The 15,721-nt window shown below is 45.0% G+C and overlaps 1 protein-coding gene across 1 annotated transcript in view; it reads right to left on the bottom strand.

Moving 5' to 3' along the window:
* The window catches only part of NUP98 (nucleoporin 98 and 96 precursor), a 1,998,548-nt gene that overhangs the window by 126,843 nt on the left and 1,855,984 nt on the right, over window positions 1-15,721 (bottom strand). The window contains exon 23 of the mRNA XM_044072823.1: window positions 6,938-6,949. Coding sequence (XP_043928758.1) covers window positions 6,938-6,949 — 12 coding nt within the window. The remainder of the gene's footprint in view (window positions 1-6,937; window positions 6,950-15,721) is intronic.

Raw genomic sequence — 15,721 nt, 5'->3', positions numbered from 1 at the left:
ACTTTAGAAACTGGAAGACCTATCCTGTTTTCTGCATAGGAGACAAATAATTGGTCCGATTTTCCGAATTGTTTAGTTCTATGCAAATAGTACCTGAGCTGACGATGGACATCCAAAAAATGCAGTTTTGTTCAGCTCTGTCGGAATAGTTTGGGAAAAAGACTGGTAGATCTATAGATTGGTTAATATTGGTTTGAGACAACTTTGGGGAGAAAGGAAGGGTTCGTTCTTAATGATACCCTGTCCTTATGAAAAACCAAATAAGGGGAACGAATGCAGAGAGCTTGAATCTCGGAAACCCTTCTTGCAGAAGTGACAGCCAGTAAAAATATAGTTTTCCAGGTCAATAACTTCAAAGAACATGAAGCAGACGGTTCGAAAGGAGGTAGTATCAAGGATGCCAACATTAAGTTTAGATCCCATTGCGGAGGAGGATGCTTTATAGGTGGTTTTAGGAGAAAAACTCCTCTTAGAAAGGCCTTGCACAATCTATGAGACATAATGTTATTGTCATGCAAGCCAACATGATACTTGGAAATAGCAGCCAGTTGGTACTTTAACTGTAGATGACGAGGATCCTGAATGAAAAACCTCCGCCAGGAAATCTAAAACAGAATGTACAGGGGCAGTAAAGGGATCAATTTTTCTGGAATTTGCCCAAATAGAAAAACGTCGCCACTTGCTAGCATAAACAGTCCTAGTGGACGACTTTAAAGAAGACACTAAGATGTCTCTGACAGAATCAGAAATCATCAGTAGCCTGGCTAGGGAAGGAAGTGGAGCAACCAAGCAGTGAGGTTGAGAGAATGAATGGCCCGGTGCTGCTGACCCGACTGGTGGATCAAGAGATCCGGAACTGGGTCCAGATGCCAGGGCTGCACCAGAAGGTGACGATGCAGAGACGGAAACCAAATTTGTCGAGGCCAATATGGGGCAATGAGGATCAACTTGGCCTCAAAACGGTGGCTTTCTGAATGACTTGTGGAATCAAGGGAAAAGGAGGAAAAGCGTACAGAAGTCCCGGGCCAATCCTGGGTTAGAGAGTCTCTCAGGGGTTGGCCTGGTAGGGAAAGAGTGAAGAAATCGGGGCACTTGTTGTTTTGAGGAGTAGCAAAAGATCGCAACAAGGAGTGCCCCACTTCAGAAATATCTGATCCACTACAGATTGATTGAGAGACCACCGTGAGGCATCAGAATGGATCTGCTCAGCCTGTCCGCCAATAGGTTGGACCTGCCGGGGATGTGCGTTGCTATCAGAAACCGATGAGAGGAGATCACCCATTGCCAAAGTCTGAGAGCTTCTCGACATAACGGATAGGACCTGGTCCCGCCCTGTTTGTTGATGTACCAGACCACGGACATGTTGTCCGCTTGTACTGCAATAGTCCCGTGGGAAGAAAGTCGCTGAGGGCTTGCAACGTTAAAAGCACTGCTCTCATCTCCAGGACATTTATGTGCAGATGGTATTCTATGGGTTGCCACGTCCGTGGACCATCCTGCCCTGATAATGCCCCCCACCCGATCAGAGAGGCATCCGTAGTGACTGTGGCAACTGGAGGAGGGGGAATAAAAGGTCGGCCTTGATGAAGAAGAGGGAAGATATCCACCAATTTAGATGAGCTCTGCACGACTGTGTGACTAAGATTTCGTGCCTCATCGGAAGACTGTGGTACGACCACTGCGTGAATAGCATCCACTGCAGAAGACGCATGTGGAAGCGAGCCAGTGGTAGAAGAACAATGGCCGCAGCCATAAGACCTAGGACCTTCAGAATAAATCTGGCTTTGATCTTGCTGCTCTGCAATAAAATCCGAACGAATTTTTGGATGTCCAGAATTCTTTGATCTGTTAGTTTGGCTAACATTTTGACGGTGTTTAATTCTGCGCCTATAAAGGTGATAGATTGGCAAGGCAGCAGAGAAGATTTTTCGAAATTTACTGAAATTCCCAAACTCCTGCAAAGCTGTAGAGTGTAGTCTCTGGACTGAAGAAGCTGACACTTGGTGGTGGCGGAGAGGAACCAGTCGTCTAAGTAGGGAAACACCTGGAATCCTTGACGTCTCAGATGAGCTGTGACCACTGCCATGCATTTGGTAAACACTCTGGGGGCTGAATTGAGGCCAAAGGGCAGTGCTCTGAATTGGTAATGACTGGTCCCTAGCCGAAAGCGGAGAAACCTTCTGAGCGCCTGTGAATCTTTATGTGATAGTACGCATCCTGAAGGTCTATAGAGCACATCCAGTTGTCCTTGCCCAGAAAGGGCAGAATGGACTGAAGCGTGACCATCCGGAATCTTGCCTTCTTGACAAATCTGTTTAGATTGCTCAGGTCTAATATTGGTCTCCAATCTCCCGTCCTTTTGGGGACCAAAAGAATCTCGAGTAGACGCCGGATCCTACCTGGTCTGCCGGCACAGTCTGGACGGCTCTTTTCTAGGAGCTTTGAAACTTCCTGTTCTGCCAAATCCCTTTGACCGGGTGAGATGTCTGGAAGGGATTGTAGAGGTACGGAAACCTTTCAAGGGATTTTGTAACCCTCGGATATGATCGACTGTACCCACATCTCTTGTGATAGGGATTGCCAGGCTACTGGGTACAGTGAAATCCTTCCCCCGACTGCCTCCAAGGGTGGACAGTCGGGCAACACCTCAGGGATGCTGAAAGGGCTTCTCAGGAAGAGACTCCCTGTTGCCCTGGTTCTGAGGACCCCCCCCTGCCTCTAGGACGGCGTCTATTATTGTTACCCCTCTCCCTCTCGGGTTAAACTGACCACGTGCATCCGGTGTAGCTCCTTGGGCTTTACGGAACCACATCTCCCCCCCCCTTCTGACCCTTGGGATATGGCCTAGAAGGAGCGGAAAACTGGACTCCAACGGCAGAAAGAGTTTTACCGTCCTGCTCACACCTGGTCAAGGTATCCTTCACCTGAGGTCCGAACAAAGCCGAACCATCAAAGGGGGTATTAGTGAAGGACGCCTTAAAGGGGTCCGCAAAATTACAAAGCCGCATCCAGGCTTGGCGTCTAAGAGCAACTCCTGTGCCTGCAGCCCTGCTCGCTCCATCGGCCGCATAGGATAGGAGCCGCATGGAGGAGTTAGATATGGAATTCAGGATAGCAAGCTGCGAGGCAATCTTTTCCTGAGCCCCAGCAGTAGAAGGATCCTGGACTACTTCACCCAGTTCCTTGAGAATATCTCGTTGAAGCCTGGTGAAGTGACAAAGGTAGTTCAGCTTAACGCATAGCAAAGGTCGCTGAAGAAAACATCCGCTTTCCATACCTATCCATGGTCCTAGAATCCTTGTTAGGAGGATGGACAGGTACTGAAGGATCCGCCAGTTCCTTCTTAGTGGCCGCCGCCACCACCATAGCATCCACAGAGACACCCTTGGAAAGGAACTGTTTGTCCGTAGGGGCCGTGATGAATTTGGATGGTCTCCTGGGGACAGGTTCCACAGAATCTGGAGCCACGCCTTCGAGCCACTACCTGCATAAGTGGGTCGAAGGCGGAGACACCCAGGAGGTGGAGGGTCGGGATCCAAAAGCCTCCAGGTATACCGACTCATCCTCGGAGGGATCAATGGCTGGCCAATTCCCCCTCTGTTTGAGGAGCTCAAGGATGTCTGAAAAGGAGACATCCTCAGAGGGGGATCCTGGGAACCCTCCGACTCATCTAAGTCGGTAACCGATGTAGTAGACTCGGGAGTCTGTGTGTTTCCTCTTACGCCCTCTTCCGAGGGGTTCACCTGCAGGATCAGGAGAAACTTCGGAAGAGGAGGAAATTCCCAATGGGGAAACCTGGGGCGATGGATCCCTGGGCCTGAGAGCAAGAGGCTGGCAAGAGGCGTCTGCAGGCACTGATGAGGGAGGAGCTAGAGGGATGGACCGTTGACCAGGCTCAGAGGCCAGGACACTCATCACCTCAAAGGCTCCCCTCCCGGGAGGCCGGAATATCCCGCTCCAAGGAAACAGGAATTCCGGCTCCACGGAGAGGGAAGGCTCCGAGGCCGATGTCGGCGCCGAGCTTACCAAAGCCGAAGCCCCGAGAGGGAGAGCAGGGTCGGACAAGGGTCCGATGCCACTAGCCCCCTCGGAGCCGACAAGGGAAACCAGACGACCGGATCCCTCCAAGGAAGGTCTCAAGGAGGAGATCGGAGCAGAGGATGACGGAGCCGAAGGATGTATCGGCTCTGGCACCGAAACAGTCGCTGTCCCGAGAAGCTCCGGCTCCGAACTCTGGTGTGGAGTCGGAGGAGGAAGTTCAAAGGGTGAGGCTATAGCCGAAGTCTGTTGAGACGGGCTATGGAGCATTTGGGCCAGTGCCTGAGACTTCAACAGCCTGCTTACCACCCTCTCTAAGTCGTGGTCAGACAGCCTGGAAGATCTCGAAGATCGGCTCCGATGGCTCCGCTCCGACAAAAGAGGAGACCCCGGAGCAGAGTGGATACTCAGTAACGAAGGGGACCGAGATCTCTTTCGGGACGAAGCCATCGGAGCCGAAGTCCCCTGAACTCCAGAAGGAGCCGAAGGTTTCTCGGCTCCGATGCTGGATAAGGTGTCGGCTCCAGCCGGAGCCGACAAGGCCACAGTAGACAAGGTATCGGAACCAGCCGGCACCGAACCCACTACTTTTATGGTAGATACATCGGTTCCCGCCGGAGCCACCGGAGGAGGCTTGGATACTGAAGCCTGAGCCTTCAGTGGCTTAGAAGGTTTCCCAGACCCTGCTTTAGAGGGAGAAGCTTCTGGCTTAAGTAAGCCACGGAGGATAAGCTTATTCCTCCTTACCTGCAGGACTCTCTGGCTAAAAGAGTGACACAAAGCACAGGAGTCCTGCAGGTGCAAAGGCCCCAGGCAATAAACACAAGAAGTGTGACCGTCTGTCAGAGACATTTTCTGACAGCACGAGTCACACTTCTTGAAGCCTGAGACCTTGCCTTCCCTAGACATATCCTAGGAGGAAGTAACACACAAACCCCAACAAACGCACAAAATTAATCCCCTAACACACAACACACAGGAAGGGATTAACCAATGGGGTTTTAGGCCCAACTAAAAACTTTACACTAAAGGTTATAAAAAGATTATAAAGTTTGAAAAACAAGGGAATAGGGTGGGCTGTAACTCACTACAGACTATAAATGAGATACAAGGGGAAATAAAACCCTAACTAAGCTTTTCTTTTCTTTAACAAGAAATTCACTTACCTCAGCTGGTAAAGGAGACCTCTTTCGCTAAGCGGCAAACGAGATCTGAGGTAGTTCCGCCTTGCATCATGGGATATAGGGTTGCCTCGAGCTGGTAAAAGGAGTTCTCAAGCTAAAGCAAGTGCCGAGTCGGAGCCGAACCCATCCAGCAAGAATGAAGGCGAGATTGACAACTTAACATTCAATGATTGCAAAGTCATCCCACAACATTCAATCATCAACAGTTATCCCACAGCATAAACCACTGGTTGTCACAATCAGCTGCAAGTAGTGGTTAGAGAAGGCTCCAAGGTCAACAGAGACCAGGCTAAAGACCTGGAAAATGACTGGAGAGAAAGCACAACACTTCAAGGAATTACTCAGGGCTCTAGCACCTCAACAGGAGGGAATAGGTGGAGCTGAGGAAGAATAGCAGCACCTCAAAACAGCATGTGTGAGGACTACAGAACAGATATGTGGCCAAGCCATGTACGGAAATAAGGTACACAAGGAAAGCTGGTGGTGAAATGCAGAGTCCAGGAAGTCATCAAAGGAAAGAAGTGCAGGAAAAAGTGGGAGATAGAAAAGACTAACCAGGATAGGAAGGAATAATGTTTGGCTAACAAAGAGACTGAGAAAGGAGTTGCAATAGCAAAAAACAAGGCATTAAAGGAACTCTACCAGCTTTTGGAAAGCAAGTCAGTAGATAGCATAAAGAAACTATATCAGGTTGCAAGGCAAGATAAAGAAGGCAGTCAGACACCCTTCACATAAGGGATACCAGCAACAAATATGTCTGAAAGACTTTAAGAGATCTTGTGATCCACTCTCACCATGGCCACTTTTTCTTTTAGTAAGTCTTAATCTTCATTTTTCTGTTTGGCAACAGATATCTTTCATCCAAATGGATTCTGAAGATCATTCATCAATGTTACAAATGGCAGTAGAAGAAAATTCCTTTTTTCCAGGGGTTCATTCCTCATCCTCCAGGGTAGAGACTCTGTTCGTCATATGCCATCCCAAGGATTGCTACAAACAGTTCCTCCTTCCCAAGCGGGGAAGTTTTTATTCAAGGATGTTCCTAGTGTCACACAAAGAAAATGCTTTGAGATCAATTCTGGATCTTTCTTTCCTAAACCAGTTTGTGGTAACGACCTCATTCAAAATTATGTCACTTCACAACCAGTTTCCTCTTATTCCTCTTCCAAATTTCCTGGCAACACTACACTTGTAAGATGATTATCACATCCTTATTCATGCAGACTTCAGATGTTTAATTTTTTGTACGTCTCGATCACACTATCAGGTTTCTCTTCCTTAATCTTTGGACTATACACTGCTGCAAGCATGTTCACAAATTGTCTAGCTCCAGTTATAACTCACTGCAGGCTACAGGGTATCCACATTTTTCCATATTTAGATTACTTGCTCATCAAGCAGACTCTCTTCCCAAAAAGTGTCAGGAATCTCTCTCGAGTGAGAGATCTCTTATACAAGCTGGGATTCCAAGAGAACAGTCAAAAAAGTCTTTCTTAGGTTCATAAGTGTATACTAGGCTAATGACCACCAGGGCCTTTATAAGAATAGCCGTGCAACCCAACCCAATTGTGTCCCCATGTAGAATGGGCTCATTATTATCTACGGGTACATCTATTAGAAACAGTATGTTAGTTTGGAGGTAGTTAAGGGCTTTGTGGAGGGTTAGATTAGTCAGATAATATTATACTTACTGTCTTCCTCTGTCCATTATTGACATGGGAACTATTCTGGAGGTGAATTTATGATTTCCTATCCAATGGTCAAGGTTACATTTGAATAAGGTCAAGGATGAACTCTGCTTCACATGGATGGGGAGCCTATTCTACACCATGGAAATCCTTTGAGACGCATCTGTCTTGCCAAAATGCTCTTGTTGCAGACAAAGTTTAAAGCATTGGATCTAATGTTTCTAGTGTTGTTCATTTTGAAGATGTGCAAAAGGTCTATTGGGGCTGGATCTGAGGATACCTTATATGCCAGGCATAGACTCTCTCTCTCTCGTTAATCTGTTTGAGACTGAGTATAGAGAGTGGGCCTTATGGCGATCTGTGTAGGACAGTACATTAATACCCTGGATTCTCCTGGTGAGGAACCTTTGCGGATGTTTTGTTGCAAATGCCTGGCAAGGTATTTGCCAAAGGGGGCATTATACTCAATGAAGGATCTGATAAGGACCCAGTAAAGTGGTACTATAACTTCCCTGGACCAGGATGCAATAAACTGAGCAACATAAAATTACTTTCTTACTATCTTGACTATGTGTTGTTTGAAGGCCAGATTAGTGTCTACATATGTTCCTAGATCACTAACTATTGTTTCAACTCTTAGAGATGTTTTATCAATGGAGTAATTGGCTTGTGTGGATATTTTTCCAAATGGCACTATAATGCACTTCTTGATGTTGAGTTTTAAACTGTGGCTTTGGTACCAGTCATTTGTCTGTGTTAGGCCCTCTTTTTGGATGTTAGTGTCATGGGGAAAATCTATGATAGCTCCCAATTTACAATCTGGGAATTTGGTGAGCCAGAGGCCCTTGACATTAGCTTTGACTTCAAAGTAGTAGATAAACAAGAGCAGACTTGACTTCTGAGAAGAAGCCCAACAATAGCAGGCCCAGCATGGATCCTTAAAGTACTCAGCTTTTGACAGACTTCTTGGTGGAGGTGGGTCTTACCAATCCTGACTTTATGTGTCCTCTCTGTAAGGCAGCAGGCAATCCAGCAAGTTAAGTGTGGATCTATGTCTAGTTTGGTGAGTTTCTCAATTCCAGAGTGGGAAATCATATCGGATGTATTATTCAGATCAAGGTCAGTGGTATGCATTATCTTCGTCTCATCTAATGCCGTGTCGACCCTCTCTAAGAAGTTTACTAGGTTAAATAGGAGAGGCCTTACCCTGACAAAGCCAAACTGGGATGGGTACAGTGTCTGTAGGCTGCCAAAGTCCTTGTTGATCATTTCCATAACAATTCAATCCATGCCTTTGCATATTTGACTCCCTTACACAAGACTATGTTCCTGGGATGTCAACTAGACACTTTAGTTCAAAGAGCTTCTCTTCCACAGGAAAAAACAGATCCTTATTTAGATCAGTTCCTAAGGTTTTCCACTCAGGCTTCAGTTACTGTGAGGGAATACTCATGATTTTGGTTACATGGCATGCACAACTCTCACAATACCCCTGGGAAGACTCCACATGAGAAAGATGCACAGTAGCTGAAATCTCTCTGGTCCCAGCATCAACACTTTTATCTTTTTAAATCCAAGCTCAGAGGTTGATGGACCACTCATATGAAGGGGAATGATGTACCAGATGGACGGGACTTGGTGTTCGGCTACTGATCTGTTGATTAGTATAGATATGGGGTATGCTATGATATCCATTACTTTTAAGTATTCTGTGAGTAGACCATCTGCAGCTACTGTAGTGTGCTTTAGCTTTTTCAGGAGTTTTTTGACAGCATCGGTTGGAACAGGTTGCAGTGAGAAGGTTGATGTGGTGTTAGATGTAGGGAGGAAGAGTTTATTTGCTAATGATGTTTGATTTTTAGCTAGTTCAAGGATGGTTTCTGTAAAATATTTGTTAAACTGGGTGGCTATGTTTTCTGAGTTGATTGGGGGGGTCCTATTTTCCCAGGATTAAGGATATTGTTTACTGCAGACCAGAACTTTTGTGGTTTTTTGTGATGCTTGGCTTTTATTTCCGTACAGTAGTTCATTCGGTCAGTTTTAATCTGTTTTTTAGCTTTACTCCCAAGTTCTCGATAGGTCTGGTATGAGAGTTGGGATTTATTTGTTTTCCAGGAAGACCATGCTTTATCTCGAAGCCTGAGGAGATGTAGTGTTTCTTTTTTTAACCAAGGGGCATAGTTAGCTTTGACACATTTTTCTGATTGCGACTCTAGAATGGCTAGGAAAGTGGTATTGAAGTGAATTACTGCATCTTGCAGGGGGAGGTTTTTTTAAACATGACTAGTTGCAGTGTTTGAGGGTTTCTATAAGTTTGTAGGTATTTAATTGCCTTTTGCTTCTTATTTGTAGGAGAATGGATTGTTTTTTTTTTTTTTTTTTGCAGTGTTTTCTTTATGACTAGAAAAGTGGGTAAATGATCACTGAGGCTGTCAAGTAAACAACCCGATTGGGGGTAAAGGGCTGGTCTGTTTGTTAACATCCAGTCCAGGATGGAGTTTGTCTGAATTTTTATTAATTCTGGTTGAAACTTGGATGAGTTGCGAGAAAACGTGTAGGTTAAAGTTAAGAGTTGCAAGCTCTTATGGCGAGTCAACCCTACCTCATTTTCCATAGGGACAGGTCTTCTTTGAGAACTAATCCTTCTTTTACGCCTATAGTAGTATCCAGGTTTACTTCAAGCCAAATTATCCATCTCTCCATTTTCTCTACTGAATCTAAAAAATGAGTGGAAAGGATATGACATACCTTGGATGTCCACAGACAACTCTGGTACTATCTTGACAGAAAACTCTCTGTCATATCTTTGGAACAAAAGAAAGGGCATCCTGTGTCAAAACAAGACTATTTCCAAAGGGTTGCCTAAGGTTATTCCCTTTTCTTATATTCACCATGACAAATCTACTCCAGGCAGGGTAAGTACCATTATATATCAAGGCCTTGGCTTCATTTATGGCTTTTTGTAAAGGGTTGGACTCTAAAATGACTTTAGAAGCTGTGACTTGGTCCTCTGTACATACTTTTACATAGCCCAACTCCTTCTCTAGGTCTAGAGAGTGTGCCTTGCTAGGACCATTCTCCAGGGGCTCCTGGACCTTTCTCCTTCCATCTCACAAATATATAGTTAGCTATAATAATCTACCTATACAGCTAAGGCTACTGGAGCAGTAATCAATATGAAAAACATAGTACAGTTGTGCAAGATGAACTTAGCATAACAGTAGGTTTTCAAATGATCATTGCTGCACTAGCTGCTCCCTCTCTCCATCCACCTTGTTTTTTGGTGTGTTTTTTTATGCCAGGGTATGGACATTAAATATTATTCTTAGCCCTGTCTTTTCAGGGCTCATCTTCCATCTCTCTACTGGCAGAAATGCTCTGAAGGGCTTTGTGCCCAAAGTTGTCTTTTAGTCAGCTCAGCTCGAGAATCTTGACAGTTTAGACATGTGGAACATGACCTGAAGCTTTGGAAGCTGGCTGCCTGCGATATCCTTATCAGGAAATAACCCACACAGCTAAGTCGACTGCAGCAGTGATAATTCGAATATCTGCAGTTAGGTTCAGCTTACACTACTGTACTTTCTGGAAGATCAAGATTCCTCTTGCTTTGAGGATGAGGAGGATTTGTTTTATTTTGGACACTTAACACCACAAACTTTCCCAGACACAGACTGAGGACACTCACTCCTCCACTTCCCCCATGAGGACCTTCCTTTGGATATACCCTGCATAGAATGGAGGAGGCTTTCTGTTGCAAAAGTTAGTACTTCTCCCTGTCCCACCCACTGTAGGGAATTCCTAAAGCTCCTTTCACCTAGACCACTGGCTATTCCTCTAGTGCATGTGTTGAAGTCTTTCAAGACCTATTTGTACACCTTGATTCTCTACCTCTACTCCAAGGAAACCAGACAGATTTTACATGGTGCTTGAAACTCAAACATCTCTATAAAAACTGAAGGCTGAGACCTTCTGTTGTCTCCAGTGAAACTACTAAAGGGGTAAATACAGCATTCCAATGCCTAATGGCAAGGAAATAAGATTACTACACATTTGGGAAGAAAACTTATGCCTCTGCCACCCTGGCAATAACAGCCTTGAATTGTCAATTCCATATGCTTAAGTGTACCTTGAATTTCTGCAACACAACCTGCTAGCTAAGGCTGACTATTGCAGATAGAACCCTATCCACTGAAATTCAGCAGATGGCCAGAGAAGCTTTGCAATTCTGCAAACACTCTCTAGAGTGCGGCTCTAATGCCTTAGATACTTCTTTCAGAGCAGCTGTTTCAGGTTATGTCATCCACAGACATGCATGATTCAGGACCCAGCCCCTGTCAGATCTGGTAAACACTGAACTACTTGATGCTCCTTTGGACAAGAAATTCCTTTTTGGTCCACCAGCCAAAAACATTTTGGAGAAACTGGACAAAAAAGAGAAGTAAATTAAAACTACTGAATAATTTTACCTATTTCCAAATCAAAGGTACTGCAGGAACTACCCTTCAAAATCTTGGCCTTTCCCACCTCTAAAACACTTGTGGAGGCCTCCCTGTGGCAGAAAACCAAGACTGTCCAGCAGATGGCTACCAGAACAATCTCAAAGGCAGGGGCCTCCAACGAACCCACCCAGCACCAACAGCAACTGGTGTTTATGTTCCACCCTCCCTCCCTTGTCCCCTCCTGTCTCTCCCAGACTGTTAGCAGGGAGACTCTTTCTTAAACTAGTGGAAAAAGCCATCTCCATGGACCAATGAATCCTCATCACAGAGAAGGGGTACAATATTCAATTCAGACAAGTTCCACCTTTTTGGGGTATTACAAAACCACCAAAAGAGCAGGAAAGTCTCTTACCATTTATCCTCAGTGATCTACTTCAACAAGGATCCATTCAACCTGTCCCTCAAGAACAAAGAGGGAAAGGTTTCTACTAAAGGATTTTTCTAGTCCCAAGAGACCCACCTTGGACCTCCCAAAGCTATAGTAGTCCAACATCCCAAAAACCAAAAAGGTTGCACTGCAGAAATCACTGCCCATGATCCTCAAAGATGCCTGCATGGTCACCACAGATTCAAGGGATGCTTGCCTCCATGTCCCCATAGGAGATAGTTAAAGTATCTATGATTTATAAGAGGCTCCTATTTCCTGTTCTGTGCTTTACCATTTGGACTATCTGCTGCACCCAGAGTTTTCACAAAATGCCTAATTCCACTGATAGCACACTGCAGAACTCTAGGAGTCCATGTTACCCCTACCTAGAACCCTCTCTCATCCAGGGAAGATCACTTCAGAGACCCTGAACACACTACAAATCACTGTAGATGATTTTCAAAAGGTAGGCTTCATCCTAAATCTTCAAAAGTCTCAACATGTCCCTCAAACAAGGATCCTCTTCCTGGGAGCCATAATAGGCTCTCTGTTCAACAGACAGCCTTTTTTCCCCAGGAAAAGATTGTATCCTTGACAGGCTACTTAACTGCTCTGATTCCAAAGCAGCTCATCACCTTAACAGCACTCCTAAGGACAATGGCATACATGCCATCATGCATAGTCAAGATCCCCATTTGCAAAGTTACACATGATAAAACTTCAATGGCTCTTAAAAAAAAATTTTTTTTTAAACATTTGTTTACTGGGAAAGTCCAGCTTGGAACAAAGCCAATTTTCAGTGGAGGCCTGGGGAGAAATGCTCTAGATCCATGTATTTGGCTAGGAACAGCACTCCCAACCCCTGGAAACCCTGCCGGCCCTCCTTCCTTGCCTGAAAAGAGAAGTCCTATGGAGGAACACGCCATACAAAAGAATCCAGTAGCAAACTTCACTTGGCAAAAAATCAGACAAGACAATCACGACAGAGAGCTCAGGCAGCTTGGTGAACCCACTTGGATCCCCTGAAAGTATAGGGGGATTTGTTCCCCACAACAAAGAGAGTTGCATATAAATCAGGAGTTAATAAGCAGTTTACTTGCCCATAAAAGCCTTTCAATAAAACCTAAATCCAGAGTCACTGCAAATCTGGAAAGACAACATCACAGTTATGTGGTACATAAACAAGGCAGAACCTTGTCATATCTCCTGTGTAGCCTTGACAAGAAAATGTGGATGCTGGCTCAAGAGATAGGCCTAACCATCATCAACCCCCCTTTTTCCCTATTTTCTACCTGGAGTTGAGTTGTACTGTCATCTATCCATCTCTCTACATTCAATGCCACTCTCCTGCCTTGTTCGACATTCATGCCCGACTGTCACAGGTCTTCTGTCAAAGTCCATCCACCTCTTTGCTTGCAGCCCTGGTTTCCTCTTGCTTCTTCCTGTCACAAATCATCATCTGCTTTTCTGCACATGTACCCAAGCCACCATAATCTGTTCTCTGACTTTTTTTGCAACTGGAGCTACTTTGGCTTCTGCTCTTATGTCCTTATTTCTTCATCTGTCCCAGTGTGCATCCTACCAACCATCTCAGGCACTTCATCTCCATCACCTCTAGCTTCCTCAACTGCTTTATCTTTACTACCTAGGTTTTCATGCCATATAGTAATACTAGCTGCCCCACTGTTTTGTACATCTTACTTTTCAGCTACTTTGGCATTCTTGTTATACACTACACCTGAAACTCTGTGCCAGTTGGCTACAATCCCTCTGATTCTAGCTTTTGCCTCCTCATTCAGATTTCCTCTCTTCTTAATCACCCCTCTCAGATACTTGAAGCTGTTAACCTCTTTCACTAACTTCCCTTCTGTCTCAGTTCAAAGCTTCTTCTGAACTTCTCCATTTGCTGCCATCACAACTATCTTATTTGAACGCAGTTTCATCTCATGTGCCTTCAGTTTTGCATTCCATTCCACTCCACTAGGCTTTCCTGAAGTTCTTGCTCAGTCTGCCTGTAATGCCATATCATCTGCATACAGCAACTTTGCTGATCTGTCCCCTCCAACATGTGTGCTAAGGTAGTCCACCAGCTGTACGAACAGCAGTGGGCTCACAGATGAACCCTGTTGCACACCCACTCCCACTGGAAACCCCCTTGTGACACCAAAACTACTTGTGCTCGAGTCATTGGGTCCTTGTACATAGCTTCCATTAATTCTACCAATGATTCTGGGACTTCAAACCACCACAGGACTGTACAAATTAACCTTCTTGGGACCTTGTCATAGGCTTTTTTCCAAGTCTAGAAATACCCAAATTGGACTCTCTCCTCATCTCTAGCTTCTTTTGAACTGTCTTACAAACATTGGGTCAGTTGTGCTGCATCCTGATACGAATCAGAACTACTAATTTCCCATCCTGATTTCTACTGATGTGTATTTGTTTTCCAACCACCCTCTCCAAAGCTTTCAGAAGTTGGATACCTCTGTACTGCCGACAGTTGTGAATATCCCCAATTTTCTTGGACACTGGCACTAACTAGTATGCTTATTTTCCAGTCATTTGGGAGATGCCAGTCTACACTCCTATGAATACCCTCAGAAGCCATTTCTCCCTCATCTACCCCAACATCGTTATTATATCTGCTGTGACCTCACCTGAGCCGGCTGCTTTCCCTGACGTCATTTTCCTTAGTTCTGTTCTTACTTCTTCTAAGGTGGGCTCCTCCTCTTTTCTCATTGTAGGCTGCATCTAGGGCAATACAGCTTATGTGGGGTTTTCTTCATTCAGAAGCTGTTGGACGTACTCCTTCCACCTGTCTTAGATGTCCTGTGGACTGGTAAGTTGTCTCTGGCATCCCTTATGGAGGGTGCCTGACAATCTCCATTACATTTCTGTCTTTGTCTTGCTACCTAATATAGTTTCTTTGTGCCATCTACTGAGTTACTTTCCAGAAGTTGGTAAAGTGCATCTGATACTTTGATCTTTGCTATTGCAACTCCTTTCTTAGCCTCTGTTAGTCAAACACTATTCCTTCTTAGCCTGGTTTGTCTTTTCAGTCTCCCTCTTTTTCCTGCACTGCTCCTTTCGTCTGATGACTTCCTGGACTTCGGCATTCTACCACCAGCTTTTCTTATATACTTTATTTCTCTGTCTGGCTCAGCTGCATATCTGTTCTGTAATCTTCACAAATTCTGTTTTGTGGTGCTGCTGTTCTTCAACTATACCTATTTCCTATTCTTCTTGAGGTGCTAGAGCCCAGAGTAATTCCTTGAGCTGTTGTGCATACTCTCCAACTTCAAGGTCTTCAACCTGGTCTCTGTTGACCTTACTGCCTTCATTGACCACTGCTTGCAGATTTTGTTGCAACCACTGGTTTATGTTGTGGATGAATGTTTCACTGGTGATGACTTTACAATTACTGATTCTACCCCCAAAACCTTTGCCCTTCTAGGAGGGAGTCTACCTGAGTTGCACTGTTGACCACTCTTGTATGTGATCTTGTGACCGTCTCCCTTTCTGACCCATGTGCTGGCAACTACTGAGCCATTTGCCAGGCAGAAGATAAGCACAAGTCTCTGCTTAGCAAGACCCTGAAAGGTATATCTTCAGGGACCCGAGCAGAAATTCGCCAAGCTGTTTTACACACATGAAATCATAACTAGTACAATTCCTAAGCATACACCGACAGTGATTCCGTTCTGGGAGATTTCTCCCTTCCTCACGTTTGGGTGACTGGGGAGTTGGTATACAAGTTCTGCGGATGCAAGATGGCTTTCCCCTACAAAAAAAAAAAAAGAAAAAAAAAAAGATTTTTTGTTCACCCTTGGGTGGTCTGGGCATCACTTTTGGCATCTTGACATTTCAGGTTCCCTAGTACAACCTTCCTATCAGAGTAAGGGTAAATGTGTGTTCCTCTCAGCATCAGATGTGCAAAAAGCCTTA

This window comes from Protopterus annectens, chromosome 5.part1 (assembly GCF_019279795.1).
Source record: "Protopterus annectens isolate FY-2018-M chromosome 5.part1, PAN1.0, whole genome shotgun sequence".
Taxonomy (NCBI): Eukaryota; Metazoa; Chordata; order Ceratodontiformes; family Protopteridae; genus Protopterus; species Protopterus annectens.
The sequence above is the reverse complement of the archived record's forward strand: the minus strand, read 5'-3'. Positions and strand labels throughout refer to the sequence as shown.